The sequence below is a fragment of the Leucoraja erinacea genome, chromosome 7, assembly GCF_028641065.1.
Source record: "Leucoraja erinacea ecotype New England chromosome 7, Leri_hhj_1, whole genome shotgun sequence".
Classification (NCBI taxonomy): domain Eukaryota; kingdom Metazoa; phylum Chordata; class Chondrichthyes; order Rajiformes; family Rajidae; genus Leucoraja; species Leucoraja erinaceus.
Window position 1 is genome coordinate 59,422,356 of NC_073383.1, and position 17,724 is coordinate 59,440,079.

A 17,724-nucleotide genomic window follows, 5' to 3' on the forward strand; every position below is an offset into this window, starting at 1 on the left:
CTGACAGAAATGAAAATACCAGACATTTTCTTTGTTATTCAGAGAAAAAGGCTATATATTCAAGCAGTCAATTCTGATGTCATGTGGGATGTGCCATCAGGGATATGCCATGTAACATCCATCATCTTTTGCAATCTATGTGCATTTCTCTATTTTCCTGCTGTTTGAATCATAAGGATAAGCCAATATCAATTGATAAAAGATAATACCCCCAGCAAACAACTCTTTTTTGCTCAAATAGATTGTTAAGCCTGCTGTAAGGGTTAAACTTTAGCTTTCACATATTAATCTCAGATATATTAACCCTTATTTTGCTTCCATAAAGAATGTGCAGAGTAATATTAGAAAATATGTATTAAAGCTTTGCAGGTCACAGCTCAAGGCCATTCACAACCGGTTAACCAGCATACTGTCTGGATTAAACGGCATTATCTACAAGACTTTGGGCAGCTTTGGATTGCTTTCTCTGGAGCATCAGAGACTGAGGGGAGACATGATAAATGTGTATAAAATTATGAGAGGCATAGAAAGGGGAGACAGTCAGAACCTTTTTCCCCAGTGTGGAAATGTCAAAAGCTAATGAGTTCAACTTTAAGATGAGAGGGGCAAATTTTGAAAAAGTGTTTTAAAAAAAAAAAAAGCACAGTGCTGATGCTTGGACCACGCTGCCACGGGTAGTGATAGGCAGATAAAATAGAGGAGTTTAAGAGGCTTTTGGATATGCCGAGAATGAGGAGATATGGATCACATGCAGGCAGAGGAGATGAGTTTATCTCCTCTGTTATCAACATCTTTGGTGCAGGCTTTGTGGGGTGAAGGGCCTGTTCTTTACTCTGTTCTATGTATGTTCTAAAACTAATTTAAGAACACATCTTACAAGAAAATAATCACTGTTATCTAATTACTCTGAATAGTATCGTCTCTTCAAACCATTGGAGATCAAAAGTATTTAACTACATGATGAATAAGCAACTATGTTTTGTTTGTCCAACAAGTCAATATAAACCTCTCTTCTCACCTAGCACAATCACCTTGAAAATGACCTTAGTCTCTCCCTCTTGCCCACGTTCTCTCAAAGTCAACATGCAGTGACATGGTTTTTAGATTATTTTTCATAGATATACAAAACCACTGCCGAAGACCAGTTGTATCTTGCCATGTTCACTTTCAATTCAACATTAAGCACCCTTGGTGAAAAGGATAACACAAAAACTGCAGAAATCTGAAATCTGAAATAAAAACATCAATGCAAGGAACATTCAGTAGGTCAGTCAGCATCTGCAGAGGGAGGAATAGAGTTAAAATGTGAGGGCTCTGACCTGCCACCAGAACTAGGAAAAATAAGAAATGTAACGTGTTCCAAATTGCACAGTAGGGGAGGGATAAAGACAAATTAGCTTTATGTGGTTACAAGGTTCCATCATACTGCCCATTCCTGTTCTCAGCTATTTAAAACATGTTTGATTTATAACACATCCCAGTTGGGCTCATATGTCATTGACCTGAATTGTTCACTCTATTCCCTTCTCCGCAGATCAACCTAACCTCCTGAGCCTTTTCTTTCTTTACATCGCATGAAGCAGTCCAGAGTCAGGTTCTCCAAATAAAAAAACTGGGAATAAGCCGGAACATACTGCAAATTAACATTAAAACTCAACTATTTAATTCAGTTCTAAATGAATCATTATCCTCCAGCTTAATTCTATTCTCTGCCCTGATTTTCTCATTTTGAATCTGACAGTATTGACAGCCTGCCACCCTGCTTGACGCCAAGTTGAACATCAAGCCCAATAATCCATTATTGTCAGTTGCAGACATCTGAATACCTGAAGGGATCGGAAAAGACTTCAAAGATCGAGGCCTCAAGCTCAGCACTAAATCAGCACTGTTATAACACAACAGAACTCCCTGCTCTTCTGGATGCTTCAAAGACATGGATTCAAAACAGGCATCTTAAAGCACATTAGAGTGTCACCAACATCATCTTTACATAATCTTTACAATGTATTCAAAATGCATTGGCCATGTATTCATCTGTTCTTGATTCAACATTCCCAGCAAATAAATCCTAATTGTACTTAGCCCCTTCAAATGAGTGGGTCAAAACATTCTCATGCCTGATACCAGACTCCCCCCAAAAAAAATGTTTATGCCCTGTAACTGAACAAAATGATGGAGCATCGTGGCACTGAGACCCTTTTGCGTCTTCATTCGAAGTAAATGAAAGCCCGGCGATAACAGCAGAAGATGCATATTACATCACATGCCACCCATTCATGAACATCATCAGCTGCGGCAAATTCTGGAACCCCCCACATTAGCCTCATCAATTATTTCAGAACTCGGAAGTTGAGTAGATGCAAGTCACGCATGAATCTACAGGATGACCTCAGAGATATGAGGGGGAACTTCTTCACTCAGAGAGTGGTAGCGGTGTGGAATGAGCTTCCAATGGAAGTGGTGGAGGCAGGTTCGTTGGTATCATTTAAAAATAAAGTGGATAGGCATATGGATGAGAAGGGAATGGAGGGTTATGGTATGAGTGCAGGCAGGTGGGACTAAGGGAAAAAAGTTGTTCGGCACGGACTTGTAGGGCCGAGATGGCCTGTTTCCGTGCTCTAATTATTATATGGTTATATGGTTATATGGTTATAAAGAAACTATTGTTAATAGCATTAAATTATGCCTCTGGAACTCACAACTTCCCTGGTCTCAACTCTCCTCAGTTAAAATATCAATTAAAAAAAATGTAATTGTAATAGCCCTGTACCATGGCACGAGTTCATTTCAATAGCTCTCCTAAGTTTAAAAAAAATCATACTCGTGGTAAGCACGGAGAATGAACTTAGCGGGTACGTCGGAGCTCGGGGACGTCACTTAGCGGCTCATACTGTTAACGGCAGGTACTCGGGAAGACTCGCTAATGGCAGGTAGAAGCACGGGAAGACTCGTGAAAATTTTTCAACATGTTGAAAAATGTCCACGAGAGCCCTGAGTATCGATGAGTGGCCATTACCGTAAATCTCCGAGTTCGAATCAGGGCAAACTCGGGAGAGCTCTTGGATTAAACTCGTACCGTGGGACAGGGCTTTAAGATGGGAATCTTTAATATCCACCTAGTTAATATTTGGCTTAAAATTCACAACATTCCAAACTATCCGAAACCCAACCCAAGTCATTCAATTCCCCTATAGATCCATCCTATTTAGTTTCATTAAACAAAAAACATGTTCTAATTTATAAATCTAATTTTACTAAAATCCTCCTGCAGCTCTACTTGTTCCTCTGGCCTTAATATCATAAGTTAGAATCTCCATTCTTCCAAGATTAGAAACAAAACGGAAATTGTGGAAGAAGTGAACCAGTCAGGCAACATCTGTGGAAGGAAACCATTTCCAAATTTAAACGTAGGTAAATTGTCTTCTAAGCCTTCCCATTAATGGCAATAAAAAAACAGGTCTTTACTTGAGTCTAATGCTCCAAAGCCTTATATTTATTGTGCCACTTCTTTCTTTCAGAAGTCTTCCAATTCCCTGTTTCATGTGCATATATTTTCAATCATTTACTTTTGATATTCTACCTACATGATGGAATGCAGTTGGAAAATAGTTCTTCTTCTTCAGATGCTACAGAAATACATCATTTTTGAGTCAAATTTGTAGGACATATATTCTGGTGCAGCACCATACTCTGTGAACATTAATCATACCTGTATCTTTACATGTAAACTCAGAATGGGAGTTACAGGTTCGTGTATTTCCTGCACAGTTACTTTCATCACTGCCGTCTTCGCAATCCCAGTCTCCATCACAATGCCATCGTAATGGAACACAACTACCATCCATATAGCACTGGAACTGTTTTCTGTGACAGATACCTGGTGATCTGGTGACTAGAGGGATAACAGAAACAATATATTTGTTAGGAATGCAACAGAAGTTTCATCAGTACTTACCCCTTTTATATTTCCCCACAAACGTTTTTTTTCTGCTGTCAGTTAATATATTTGGCAATCTGTCAGCTATACATCTAGAGTCAAGAATTGCCATATGCATCGACAACAAAACAATGAAATTCTTACTTTTTGTGGCTTTATAGGTCCAATAACACACAAATAAATACAACATAATCAATAATACAATAAATTAATAATGAAATACCATCTAATCAGATGATAACAGTGCAACGTCAAGGTAAAAGTGCAACAAAACAGAGTTGGTAGCACATCATAGTTCCTGAGACTGGGTTGTGGTTAGTGTTGTGCAACGTTCAAGAACATGATGGTTACTGGGAAGAAACTGTTCTTGAACCAGGAGGTCATGGTTTTCAGGATCCTACTCCTTCTTCCCGTTGGTAGTCACAAGATGAAAGCAGGGTGCGGGTCTTTGATGATATTAGCTGCCTTTTTAGGCAGCACCTCCTGTAAATCCGTTTGATGGTGAGGTGGTCAGTACCCATGATGGCACAAACAGCAGACCACTTTCTGCAGTCTTCTTTGTTCCTGGACATTTGAGTTACCATACCAGGCTATGATGCAGCCAGTCAGTATGTTCTCTACCGTAGGTACACAAAAAAGCTGGAGAAACTCAGCGGGTGCAGCAGCATCTATGGATCGAAGGAAATAGGCAACGTTTCGGGCCGAAACTCTTCTTCAGACTGATCGGGGGCGGGGACAAGAAAGGAAAAAGGAGGAGGAGCCCGAAGGCTGGGGGATGGGAGGAGACAGCAGGGGGACTGAGGAAGGGGAGGAGACAGCAAGGACTAACAAAATTGGGAGAATTCGATGTTCATGCCCCCAGGATGCATACTCCCCAAACGGAATATGAGGTGCTGTTCCTCCAATTTCCGGTGTTGCTCGCAGGACAGAGAGGTGGGAGACGGAGTGGGAGGGGGAGTCGAAGTGCTGAGCCACCGGGAGGTCAGCTTGGTTATTGCGGACCGAGCTGAGGTGTTCGGCGAAACGATCGCCCAACCTCCGCTTGGTCTCACCGATATAGATCTGCTGACATCTAGAGCAGCGGATGCAATAGATGAGGTTGGAGGAGATGCAGGTAAACCTCTGTCGCACCTGGAACGATTGCTTGGGTCCTTGAATGGAGTCGAGGGGGGAGGTAAAGGGACAAGTGTTGCATCTCTTGCGGTTGCAAGGGAAAGCGCCCGGGGAGGGGGTGGTATGAGAGAGAAGGGAAGAATTGACAAGGGAGTTATAGAGGGAGCGGTCTTTGCGGAAGGCAGATATGGGGGGAGATGGGAAGATGTGGCGAGTGGTGGGGTCACGTTGGAGGTGGCGAAACTGACGGAGGATTACCTTTTATATGTGACGGCTGGTGGGGTGAAAGGTGAGGACTAGGGGGACTCTGCCCTTATTGCGAGTGCGGGGATGGGGAGAGAGAGCAGTGTTGCGGGGTATGGAAGAGACCCTGGTGCGAGCCTCATTTATGGTGGAGGAGGGGAACCCCCGTTCCCTGAATAAAGAGGACATTTCAGATGTCCTGGTGTGGAACGCCTCATCCGTGGAGCAGATGCGGCGTAGACGGAGGAATTGGGAGTAGGGGATGGAGTCCTTACAGGAAGCAGGGTGGGAAGAAGTGTAGTCCAGATGGCCATGGGAGTCAGTGGGTTTATAGTGGATGTCGGTCAGAAGTCTATCACCTGCAATGGAGATAGTGAGGTCAAGGAATGGTAGGGAAGTGTCGGAAATGGTCCAGGTGTATTTGAGTGCCGGATGGAAGTTAGTGGTGAAGTGGATGAAGTCAGTCAGTTGTGTGCGGGAGCAGGAGGTGGCACAAAAGCAGTCGTCGATGTAGCGGAGGTAGAGGTCGGGGATTGGGCCCTGGCATGTATTGAACAAGGATTGTTTGACGTAACCGACAAATAGGCAGGCATAGCTGGGGCCCATGCGTGTGCCCATAGCTACGCCTTGTATTTGGAGGAAATGGGAGGAGTCGAAGTGAAGTTATTGAGGGTAAGGACCAGCTCCGCTAGGCGGAGGAGAGTGTCAGTGGCTGGGTATAGGTTGCTTCTCTGGTCGAGGAAGAACCAGAGGGCTTTGAGACCATCGTGGTGGGGGATGGAGGTGTAGAGTGACTGGACGTCCATGGTGAAGATGAGGGGGTGAGGGCCTAGAGAATGGAATGCGTGGAGACGACGGAGAGTGTCTGAGGTGTCTTGAACATAGGTTGGGAGGGATTTAACCAAGGGTGATAGGATGGAGTCAAGGTATTTGGAAATGAGTTCAGTGGGGCACGAACAGGCAGAGACAATGGGTCTTCCGGGGCAGTCAGGTTTGTGGATTTTAGGGAGAAGGTAAAATCGGGCTGTGGGGGGCTGGGGAACGATGAGGTTGGAGGCTCGGTTGGGTAGGGCATTGGAGTGGATGAAGTCGGTGATGGTGCTGGAGATGGTGGCCTGGTGCTCGTCAGTGGGGTCATGGTCCAGGGGTAAGTAGGAGGAGGTGTCCGAGAGTTGGCGCGTGGCCTCAGCTTTGTAGAGATCGGCGCGCCAGACTACCACGGCACCTCCCTTGTCAGCGGGTTTGATAACCCAATCTGGGTTGTTGCGGAGTGAGTCGATGGCAGAACGTTCATGTGGTGAGAGATTGGAGTGAGACAGGGGAGTGGAGAAATTGAGGCGGTTGATGTCGCGACGGCAGTTATTGATGAAAAGTTCTAAAGCCGGAAATTGGCCACGAGGGGGGTTCCACGAGGAGGGGGTGCGTTGGAGACGGGAAAAGGGGTCATCAGTGGGGGGCGAGGACTCCTTGCCATGGAAGTACGCTGTGAGGCGGAGGCGACGGTAGAAGCGCTCCAAGTCGTGGTGGGCGCGGAATTCATTGAGGTGGGGACGGAGGGGGACAAAGGTAAGACCTCTGTTGAGGACAGACCGTTCGGTGTTGGAGAGGGGGAGGTCGGGGGGGATGGTGAACACCCGGCAGGGATGGGGGTTGGGGCCGGAGGAAGGCAGGTGGGTGGACTGGGGACGAGGCAGTCCCCAGTTCTCTACCGTTCTCTGCAGACAATCGATTCAGCAATATATCAAATCTCCCAAATATTCTAAAGTAGTAGAGTCATAGAGTGATACAATGTGAAAACAGGCCCTTCGGCCCAACTTGCCCACACCAGCCAACAATGTCCCAACAACATGAGTCCCACTTGCCAGCGCTTGGTCCTTATCCCTCCAAATCTGTCCTATCCACAAACATGTCTAACTGTTTCTTAAACAATGGGATAGTCCCAGTCTCAACTACCTCCTCTGGCAGCTTGAAATGAAGTACTATTTTAAAATATCACACGGACCATGTTACTATTGACTCGCCTATCATTCACAGCAGTATCTCACTAATATAAAAATTGGTAATACTTCTGAAAAGGGACTTTGGATTTTTAATTCAACTTGCTGGTTCACAAATTGCTATACAACTCCTCAATTGACAAAAATAAAAATATTCAGCATGAAAAATCTCAAATATATATTAATTTAAATCAGTCTCATCTTTGAGACAGAATGCACGCTATATGGAGTCTAGAAATGTATTACTTCAAGAACCGACATTTACAATATGATTTTATAAAGAATTGTCCAATCATATGTTGATGACTATTGATCATTTTTCAAACACTCCTTAGGGATTAATATTTTAATACTCACAGATAATATCTGACATATTTGATATCTATGGCAGGTCAGGCATTAAACCTGACATTATGATTTAGCTGCCAGTTACAGAAATCATCTGTTTTTAATTTCCATTGATTTGAAAGGAAAGGAAAACCATTTTATAATGGATGACTAATCTGTGACGTCAATCTTATACAAAGATATCAAATTGAAAATCTATTTTTAAATTCCCAAGGCAGAGCTCTGCCCCTGGAAGGAAACAAACCCAATTTTTTATAAAAGTAGGAAAAATTAATTAAAGTTTTAAAATGCTTTAAACCAGCCACTGCCAAAGTAAAAGGAAATTGTGACATTAAAATAAATAATGTGTGCTGAGAGCTGAGATTATTATATAGCAATTGTCCACATTTGGACACATGATTTTCAAATATATAGTACATTATATATGGAATACCAATCTACTTAGGACATGAACAATGTCATGTTACTGTTGAGAATCTGACCAATCTGAAATCTGGAGACGGCACGATGGCGCAGCAGTAGAGTTGCTGGCTTACCGCACCAGAGACCTGGGTTCGATCCTGAATATGGGTGCTGTCTGTATGGAGTTTGTACATTCTCTCCGTGACCATGTGGTTTTTCCCTGGGTGCTCCGGCTCCCTCTCATACTCCAAAGACATAAATGTTTGTCTTTTAATTTGGCTTCAGTAAAAATTGTAAATTGTCCCTAGTGTGTAATTTACGGGGATTGTTAGTTGGGACAGACTCGGTGGGCCAAAGGGTCTGTTTCCGCACTGTATCTTTAAACTAAACTAAACTTCTCATTGCTTTTGAACAGAATATCTCCTTCATTTTTAACTCATGGGGAGAATTGAAAATTAGATTATGTCTGAAAAATGTTAGGTCAATTGCAAGTTCAGCATTCCTAAGTTATTCATATTTTCATTTATTGGTCACAATTGAAATTTTAAAGGCATATATTTAGCATTTATTTTGCTGAATCACTGAATTTTATCATAGGCATTGGCATGTGTTCATCATATAAATGTTGATATTATCAACATTGTGAGATGATGCATAATGTATATTTGTGATTACAATATATATGTGCAGTATTATGGAAGTTGTACTTGATACCGTGAAAGATATCAAAAAATGAAATTTTTTCAAGGAACAAATAGTATTTGCATTTTCCAGCATTTTACCCAAACCAGAGGAATATATCAAATTAGTTTAGTTTAGAGTTGCAGCGCGGAAACAGGCGTCTCGGCCCACAAAGTCCGCGCCGTACAACGACCTCCGCACGCTAACACTATCTAACACACACTACGGACAATTTAACCGGCCAATAAGCAAATTCGGTATTTCAAATGCGCATGTCCAGGTCATGGATCACTCGCAAAAAACATTCTCGGCGGCGGCGCTGCTGCTTGGGTGCAGACCGGCGTTTCGTCCGTGGTTGGGATCAGACCCGGGTCTCCAGCGCTGCAGGCACTGTTGAGTTGCTGCTGGGCCATCTCCGTCCCCTCCAGGGGTCCCGTCCCTGTCTGGGGTAGCCGGGGATGTGTGGGGTGGCCCTGGACTGGCGGGGCGCCGGTCTATTGCAGTGGCGTCCCGGGCTTGCAGCTGGCATGGAGAAGAAGCACTTGCTCCACTGCTCCGGCCTGTGTCCCATCAGTCCAGGGCGGTCAGTTGGCACAGGTGGAGTTGGGCTGGAGTTGGTGCTTCTGCTGCATACTGGCTGTGGGCCTGGACCGCCATTGCGGCAGGCCGGTGTCTCGTCAGTCCAGGGCTGTCGGTTGGCCCAGCGGGATGGGCGGAGTTGGGCTGGAGTTGGAGATTCTTCTCCGCGCTGGCTGTGGGCCTGGGCTGCCGCTGCGGGCATCTCCAGCTGCCCCCGGATGGGGAGGGGATGCTCGGGGGGGGGGGGGGGGGGGATGAGATGGTGATGATCCAGTGGCGGTTCGGCAGCGCTTGCGGCGCCGGAGGCCCGGGTTCAATCCTGGCTGCGAATGGGGAGCGGGTCTGTGTGCATGCAGTGGCATGGTTGCAAGCGATGTTTATCACGAATAACCTTTGACAAATCCCATGAATCCTTGCATTTTTCAGAATACCGAACTCGCTTATTAGCCTTCAAACCTGTACATCTTTGGTGTGGGAGGAAACCTGAGCACCCGTAGAAAACCCACACAGGTCATGGAGAGAATGTACAAACTCCATTGACAGTTTAAAGATGTTTTGAAATATATATATATTTGGCATACTACGGAGCTAGGGTGTTACAAATTTAATTTCTACACTAATTTCATATTTTGAAATTACATTCAAAGTTAAATAGGCAGGTTTACATCCTTGTTATTTATGCCCCAGGGCATTTTTTTAGGTCTACATCCAGTCCCTGTCAGCTTTTGTAATTAATCAAACGCTGGAGATGATTCTCTATTTCATTATGACAATATCTTACATGACAAAGCCTGCATTGGTGCTACAGGATTATATATTTGCATAAAGTGAGCACAAAGGTGTTTAAAGGAGGAAAATCTGGCAGCAATATTTTGATGCTTCACAAAATATCTTGCAGTCTAGCTAGGTACATAAATTTTGATAACATTCTGTTTGTGTTGCTATTGTTTTATCACTGTTTTTCTCCTCTCCTTGCCAGTGCATCTAAAATGAATGTAGTTCAGCCACTTAAGAGAGGAAGTACATGATTGCATATGTATGGCAGTGAATATTTTTGCATATTTCAGTCTTTCCCTAGATATTGCAGCTTTTGAAATATACAAACCTCACCACTCAGTGCACAGACCTGGTTCAGTACAGTTGGCATTGGTTTCATCGGTGAAGTCACCACAGTCATTATCTCCATCGCAGATCCAGTGCTCAGGAACACAACGACCATTGGTACATTTGAACTGCATGTCAGAACAAGAAGGGGAGCAGCCCACCTCGTCACTACCATCCTCACAGTCATCGTCTGCAACAAATAAAAAAGGATAAACTCACTTAACACATACATTATAAAGAATTTTCAACAAAAAATATTTGCAGTTTCACAGATGTCCATCCGAATCTTGACCAAATTAAACATACGTTATGAGTGGAATGTCAGCAACCTATTTGATTTTAGATGATATCACAACATACTCCGATCCTGTCCCTGTGCTTCCTGGCATCAACAAACAATGATTGAATGAATGAATACTTAATGGTCACATTTGACAAGTCACAGTGAAATTCTTTGCTTCCATACACAAGGTATGCAACTATTTGCCACATAAGGGCGCTGGCAAAGTTACAAAATAAGCACACAGTATCTGCTTTGTTCTCCCCCTCCCCCCACCTCCACGCTGGGCCCTTCATTGGTCTTTCCTCCCGCTCACGGCGGTCCCCCTATGTCAGGTCCCAAACATGCTATTATCAGTATTTTTTACCATCCAGAGTCATTGATTAACTTTTTAACATTACATTGGGCATAAAGAGCATGATCCATTAGCTTAACTGAGGTTTAAATGTATGTGTCATGGACTGCTTTACATCACCATCTTTAATATTATAAATCATTGGGGAATTGATAATAACTCCAAGCAAAATCTAAGCGATTAAGGTTTCTTTCAGTATTTATCATTTTATTTTGAAGCTATCAATTTGTTTTGGATCAAGAGCAAGAATGGCAGTAGCTAGCAGAATAAAGCTGCAGGATAAATTCTATTCACTGCTACAATCAGATTAAAAATATATAAATTAATTCCTTTTATTAGTCACATTTCTATGCATTTTTGAAAAAGCAAGGTAAAAACCCAAAACGGCCAGAGATGATGCAGTGGATGATTATTTCAGTCTGACGTGAAAGAAAGTTTGGCTTAATGCTGATAGGAATAACATTTCATGATGTGAAGTATAGTTTTGTGGAACTGACTGAGGTTTATAATTAAAGTGCTACAAAGGAACTAGTGATGTGAATACCAACAATCCTAAATGCTGCAATGCTAAACTAACAATACTAAAGAGAAAACAAACTGGAAAGCAGAGAAAGAGGCAAGGACAATGAGAATCAGCCAGTGGCAGAGCAAGGGTGCCCCGACAATGGGGTTCAGGCAAGAAAGCTGTGGTAATAAGATACATAGGGTGTATTACAACAATGTTAAGATGTCGAAGATAGTCATGAAAAGCTGGACACTAGTCTGAAGAAGGGTCTTGACCCGAAACGCCATCCATTCCATCTCTCCAGAGATGCTGCCTGTCCTGCTGAGTTACTCCAGCATTTAGTATCTATCTTCGGTTTAAACCAGCATCTGCAGTCCCTTCCTACACAATGTTAAGATGTCTAAAGTTGTCAAAAAGCCAAACCTTAGCATTTCTACCAGGGTTGTTATTCAGTATCATCCTCATTTTGGCAAAAAGGAAAATGTAGGTTGGATGGCATTGCCAGGAAAAAATCCAAAGGGAGGAGGATTGAATCAATCTGCATGGATGTAAAAATTACCAGAGGGGATATTAATGATAGTGGTCTAAATATCTCCAAATAAATAGCTCCTATGTAAGGGACAGCTTGATACAGGAAATTATAAATGCATTTAAAAAATGTGCAACAATAATAATGGTAACTTTGATCTACACAGAGCCTGGCCAAAACAAATTTGAGACTATTGGGAGAACAGTGGATCGAGCACACTACTCTGAGACGCTCCTGTGGTTGAAGGTCATCAAGGGAGAATTGTTGTGTCCAAATCATAGTTATTTAGGTCTGCAAACAATGAAGGCAAGGATCCAATTGTATAGACCCATTTCCCTGAGTTTGATGATGTTTAAGGAGACAATGGCATTGAACAGCAAGTTTACTCAATAAATGTACATGGTCTTATTGTCTAAGTGGTCCAGTGCAGAGCGGAGAGCCAGTGGGATCTCATCAGAAGAAGGGTCTGAAGAAGGGTTTTGGCCCGAAACATTACCTATTTCCTTCGCTCCATAGATGCTGCTGCACCCGCTGAGTTTCTCCAGCATTTTTGTGTAGCTTCGATTTTCCAGCATCTGCAGTTCCTTCTTGAACACAAGTGTGTTTGAAGCCTTGAATGAACAAGGAGGTCTGCTGAGGACCAGATGTCGGGCATTCAAGTCTGGCAATGTAATGGGCCTGTCCCACTTAGGCGATTTTTCAGCGGACTGCCGGTGACAGTCAAGTTGCCGGCAGTCGCCTGATAAACCGGCAACTGGAATGGTGACTGTCAGAGTGGAACACACACAAACACATTGTTTCCTTCACCAGCCCGTTAAGCAGGCGGGGGACAGGGCAAGCGGGGGGAGCGTTGTCTAAAAAATTCACATGGTGCAAAGCCAAGGTGAAACAGACACACACAGGAAGGTTGATGCTGTAAAAAGACAGCTAAAGCACAGTGTACGGTAAGTCCTTTAAAAGGGGGGGGGGGGGGGGGAGAAGGGAGGAGCAGGACTGGAGCCAACTTTTAAGAAGCTAGATATACACGGCTGTGAAGCTCGGCGGACATTTAACATTACCGGTCGGTTATCCTTCGTTTTGTAACTACTGTTTACCTTTTTGTTCCCAATGGGCCAATGAAATTCTCCGGTCAACACCGGCTCCAATGTACGAGAACCTCCGAGAACCTTCAACCTCCTGGCAACCCACTACCACTGCACCCACGGCACGTGAATTCTCGCTACTGTCCATGGCGGCTTCATTCTGGTTGCTGCTAATTTTTCAACATGTTGAAAATTTCACGGGGACCATAATGAGGCCACAACTAGTTCCATGAATGCGGGAACTTCTCACGACCATGAAGGCGACTACCCAGCAAACACCCGCGAACACGTGGCGACCATGTGGCGACCGCATAGTCTCTTGCAGTCGCCTAAAAAGTCACTTAAAAAGTCCCCTAAGTGGGACTGATGCAGGAGGATAAGAAGATTTTATTGATATTGAGTGTTAATGATTAGCTACTGTTATTTAGTTGATATTTAACTATTTAGGGTGCAGTTCTTGGAAGGCTTCACTAAATCTATAAACTGTGGATGTGGCTGACAAGGAGGCATTTATATCCATATCTCTATAGCTTATTATTCTTGACATGGAGATAGTTAGCCACCTTCTTAAAATGCAGCAGTCATGCTACTGAACATATTTCTGCAGGGTTGCCTAGTTTCGGGTATAGGTTCAGAATTTATACCCATTAATACAAAGGAATTACAATATATTTCCACGCAAGTTGTATGTGTAGCTTGATTGAAAATTTTGCTTAAATTAACATTTGACTTGTACTGTAAGCACCAGAAACATGTGAAAGAATTAATGGATTTTTGAACAAAGCTATCAAATACAGGCACAATCAAAGTAAAATTAATGAAAACTAACATTTGGAGATACATTTCAAAAAATTTAAAAATAAATTTATCTTGTCTTAATGAAAATATTTTAAGGTAAAATAAAGAGAAATAGTGCTTCAAGGAATGGATATTTTTTTTTAATCAATTGCTTCTTCTTCCACATGTTAGAGTAGGACCAACGTGAATCTCAAGACTTCAATCTTTAATCCACATTCTTTGATACCTCAAACTCATAAAAATCTATAAATATGTTTTGAAAATTTGATTTGGATTGGAGTTTGAGAATTTCTAAAAGAGAGAATTATGATCGTTTTCATTCATTATGATCAGAATTCACTCCAAAATGGTTTTAAGTTTGCACATATGTCCCACACTATTCATTTTCCCATCAGAAGTAATGGTTTATCTTTATGTACCCAATGCAATATGTTTTATCATGTTAAATCCACACACCATCATCAAATATCAAGTGAAAGCCAGCCAACTGTATGGAATCTGTTCTTATAATGTATCACCACATCAATTTGTAGTAAAGTTGTACTGTTACCCATTTCACAATTCATGTAACCTGGGATAAAATTTAAATGTTTGATTGTACAACATTTATTCCATCACTCTTGATACAATCATATGGGAATTCAGTAATTACGAAGAAATGTTCCACAATCACATTTAAATTTTACAGTTCTTACAGTTCTTACATGCCAAAAATATGTACACTTAAATTTATTCTTTAAGAGGAAGAAATTATTCATTGTAAATCTTTGTTTTTCAATCTATGTTCAATGAAACAAGTGAAACAATGAAACATTCAATGAAACAAGTGAAAAATCCTTGGTAATGCCTTCTTGTTACCTGAGTCACATCGCCATTTCACAGTTATGCATCTTCCATTATTACAAGTAAACTGTATTAGGTAAGTGCAGGTAGGAAATGCTATTAGAGACAGAAAAAAATAATATTAGATTGAATGCCCTATGAATAGTTTCTTAAAATAACTGATAATTTATTTCACTTCTTGCTTTCACTTTTTAAACAACTCATTTCAAGTCATTTCTTTACACAGCCACTTTTTCAAGCAAAACAAGGCAAGCCTCAAAAATAAATTGCCGTGGAACGTGAAAACGATGTTTTTTCTTTGTTTGAGTAGCAAAGATATTTGAAACTGAAAGGCCTTTGGCTCTGGTTGACTTGAAATGTTTACAACCTAAATGTCACATTTTTCTTCCGACGCAATATAAACAGACCAACTTTCCTTTGAGCAAAAACTGCCACCATTTCAATGCTCTTTCCAGAATATGGTTGACATATCCCGGAAAAAACAATCTTGCATTTACATCATATCCTCAATCTGCTCGCACTATGTAACAGTCATCCTTTTTTTTTTTAACCACAGTCACTTATGTAAGCAGATGTAATGACCTATTTATCCATTGCAAAGTTGCAGAAAAAGAAAAGTTATCTTTTAATTTCAGTCATGTTGGTTGAGATCTAGATGCCAAGTAGGACAAGTCATTGTTTTTCTTATTATGCAATACGGTCCTTTTTTTTTAATCAACAATCATATTCAGTGAGATAGACTAAAGCAATTCCAGAAGAACCCCCAAATTCTTGCCTAATATGGAATGTTTAAAGCCCGCTGATATAGTCCGACAGGGACTGGGTTTAAATGAAAGTGTATTGATCATTTTAATTGATCATAGGATTGGAAATGTTACTGTTATCAATTTAAAAGTATCAAGGATAAAATGATCTCTAGCCATTTTACAGTAGGCAATTATTGCAAATTTCAGGCCAGCATTACCTTACGATTACCATGTTAATGTCATTTAACTGTTGCTTGCCGTCATATTATCTAATAAGTTGGAAAGCTAATCTGACATTATTTTTGATTAGCTGACCAGAGTTTAATTCTGTTTAGCACCCCTTATATTGTATTTTAATTATTCAAATACAAATCCCTAACAAAGCATAGCTTGTACAAATAATATCACCCCTCATCATGAGTGTGTTCAGAGCTAAAATAGCTCTTCACAACCCATTAATGCCACTGTAAAATCATGCCAGAACTGTACCACCACTACCATACAAGGTGGACAGCAATCTAAACAGAAGCTATGTCTTTATGCAAAATTAAACACATTTTAAGAAATATTTGTTACTAAGAGAGGAATTCCTTATATATGGATTCCTCAATAACATAATTTTATTTTTATGTTACAATCAAAGTGTCTGCCTGTAGCTTCATTAGGAAAGATTTCTGATCTATCAAAATCTCCAAATTATATATAAAATATATATTCACCATCCTTCTTGACAAAATGAGCAGAGGAAATCTTTTCCCAGGATAATGCATTGTTTAGATGCTTTAAAAGGCTTCCCCTCATGAGATAACCTCAAACTAGCTTTATAAAACGAAAGATCACCCATTTAAGATGGAGATGAATAGAAATTCCTTCTGCTAGAAAATAATGAAACTTTGGAATCTGAGATACTTATGAATGACAGAGACCAGGTCTGTGAATGTAAAGAAAAAAACAATTCAAGGCTGAACTAGACAGGCTTTTGGGGAGTCAAATGCCATGGAAACTGCACAAGAAAGTGGAGTTGATATCAAGCTCAGATCTGCCATGATGTTATTGACTGTAAGAGCAGGCTTGAAGGAACATGTTACCAACCCCTGCTGTTTTTTTCTTATTCTTGGATTGAAATGAATTGAAAGATATTGTATGGAAACAGGCCCTTCGGTTCACTGACCATCGATCAACCATTCACATTAGTTCTATGCTCTCGCACTTTCGCATCCACACCTTACGCGCTGAAGGCAATTTTATAGAAGCCAATTAACCTATGTACCCCCATGTCAAGAGCACTCGGAGGAAACCAACATTGTCATAGGGAATAGTATTAAAGAACTGCAGATGCTGGTACAGACCAAAGGTAGACACAAAATGCTGGAGTAACTTAGCAGGTCAGGCAGCGCCTGTGGTGAAAATGGATAAGGGATGTTTAGATTCAGAACCCTTCTTCATTCAGTCATAAGGAGAACTTGCAAACTCCACACAGATAGCAGCCAAAGTAAGGATCAAACCTGGGTCTCTGGCCCTGTGTGACAGCAGCTCTACTAGCTGTGCCACTGTGCCGCAACTTCTTTGAAACATATGAAACAAATAATTGTCACCTTGGTCAGCACAACTCAATGGGTTGAATGCCCTCCTCCTATGCTGTAGTAAATCTTAACTTCGAACACTCCAGCTAATTAACCTGCTTGTAAACCATTCACAATCCATTGGGAAATATGAGATATGAAGCGTGGAAGATAAAATCATATTAATAAAAGGAGTGTTGATTTCGCTGAGGCAGATGGTCAAGTTATTAACCAAACTTGACGCCTTCAAAAACACAGATGCTCGGCTTACTATCAAAATAATCAGCTTGAATGCTAATGATATGCTGTGTGAAATTTGGGCTATTTTACCCCAAACATTCGCAGTTTGATAGGCAGTTCCAGCTGATGGTTCAAATTGGAAATGGGACAATCAACATGTATCAATTAAAAGTTGGCAAGAAAAACTCATTAGCAACCATAACTGTCTATGCTTTGAATGACTGCTAGTCAATTCTGCTCATTAACTTCATCCAAAAATAAAATTGACGTAAAGCAAATACATCAAAAACCTCCGTGCAATCATCTGATACTGCTATTTCAGATCTACAAGGTGTCTCTACCCACCATCTGCAAGATAAATTAATTCGACAAATCTATTT

General features: G+C 41.5%; 1 protein-coding gene across 1 annotated transcript in view; it reads right to left on the reverse strand.

Moving 5' to 3' along the window:
* Positions 1 to 17,724, reverse strand: part of LOC129699151 (low-density lipoprotein receptor-related protein 1-like) — an 877,455-nt gene that overhangs the window by 602,405 nt on the left and 257,326 nt on the right. Inside the window, exons 14-15 of the mRNA XM_055638819.1 lie at positions 10,427 to 10,594; positions 3,710 to 3,892 (exon numbers count right to left, since the gene is read on the reverse strand). Of these exons, the coding sequence (XP_055494794.1) occupies positions 3,710 to 3,892; positions 10,427 to 10,594 (351 nt within the window). The remainder of the gene's footprint in view (positions 1 to 3,709; positions 3,893 to 10,426; positions 10,595 to 17,724) is intronic.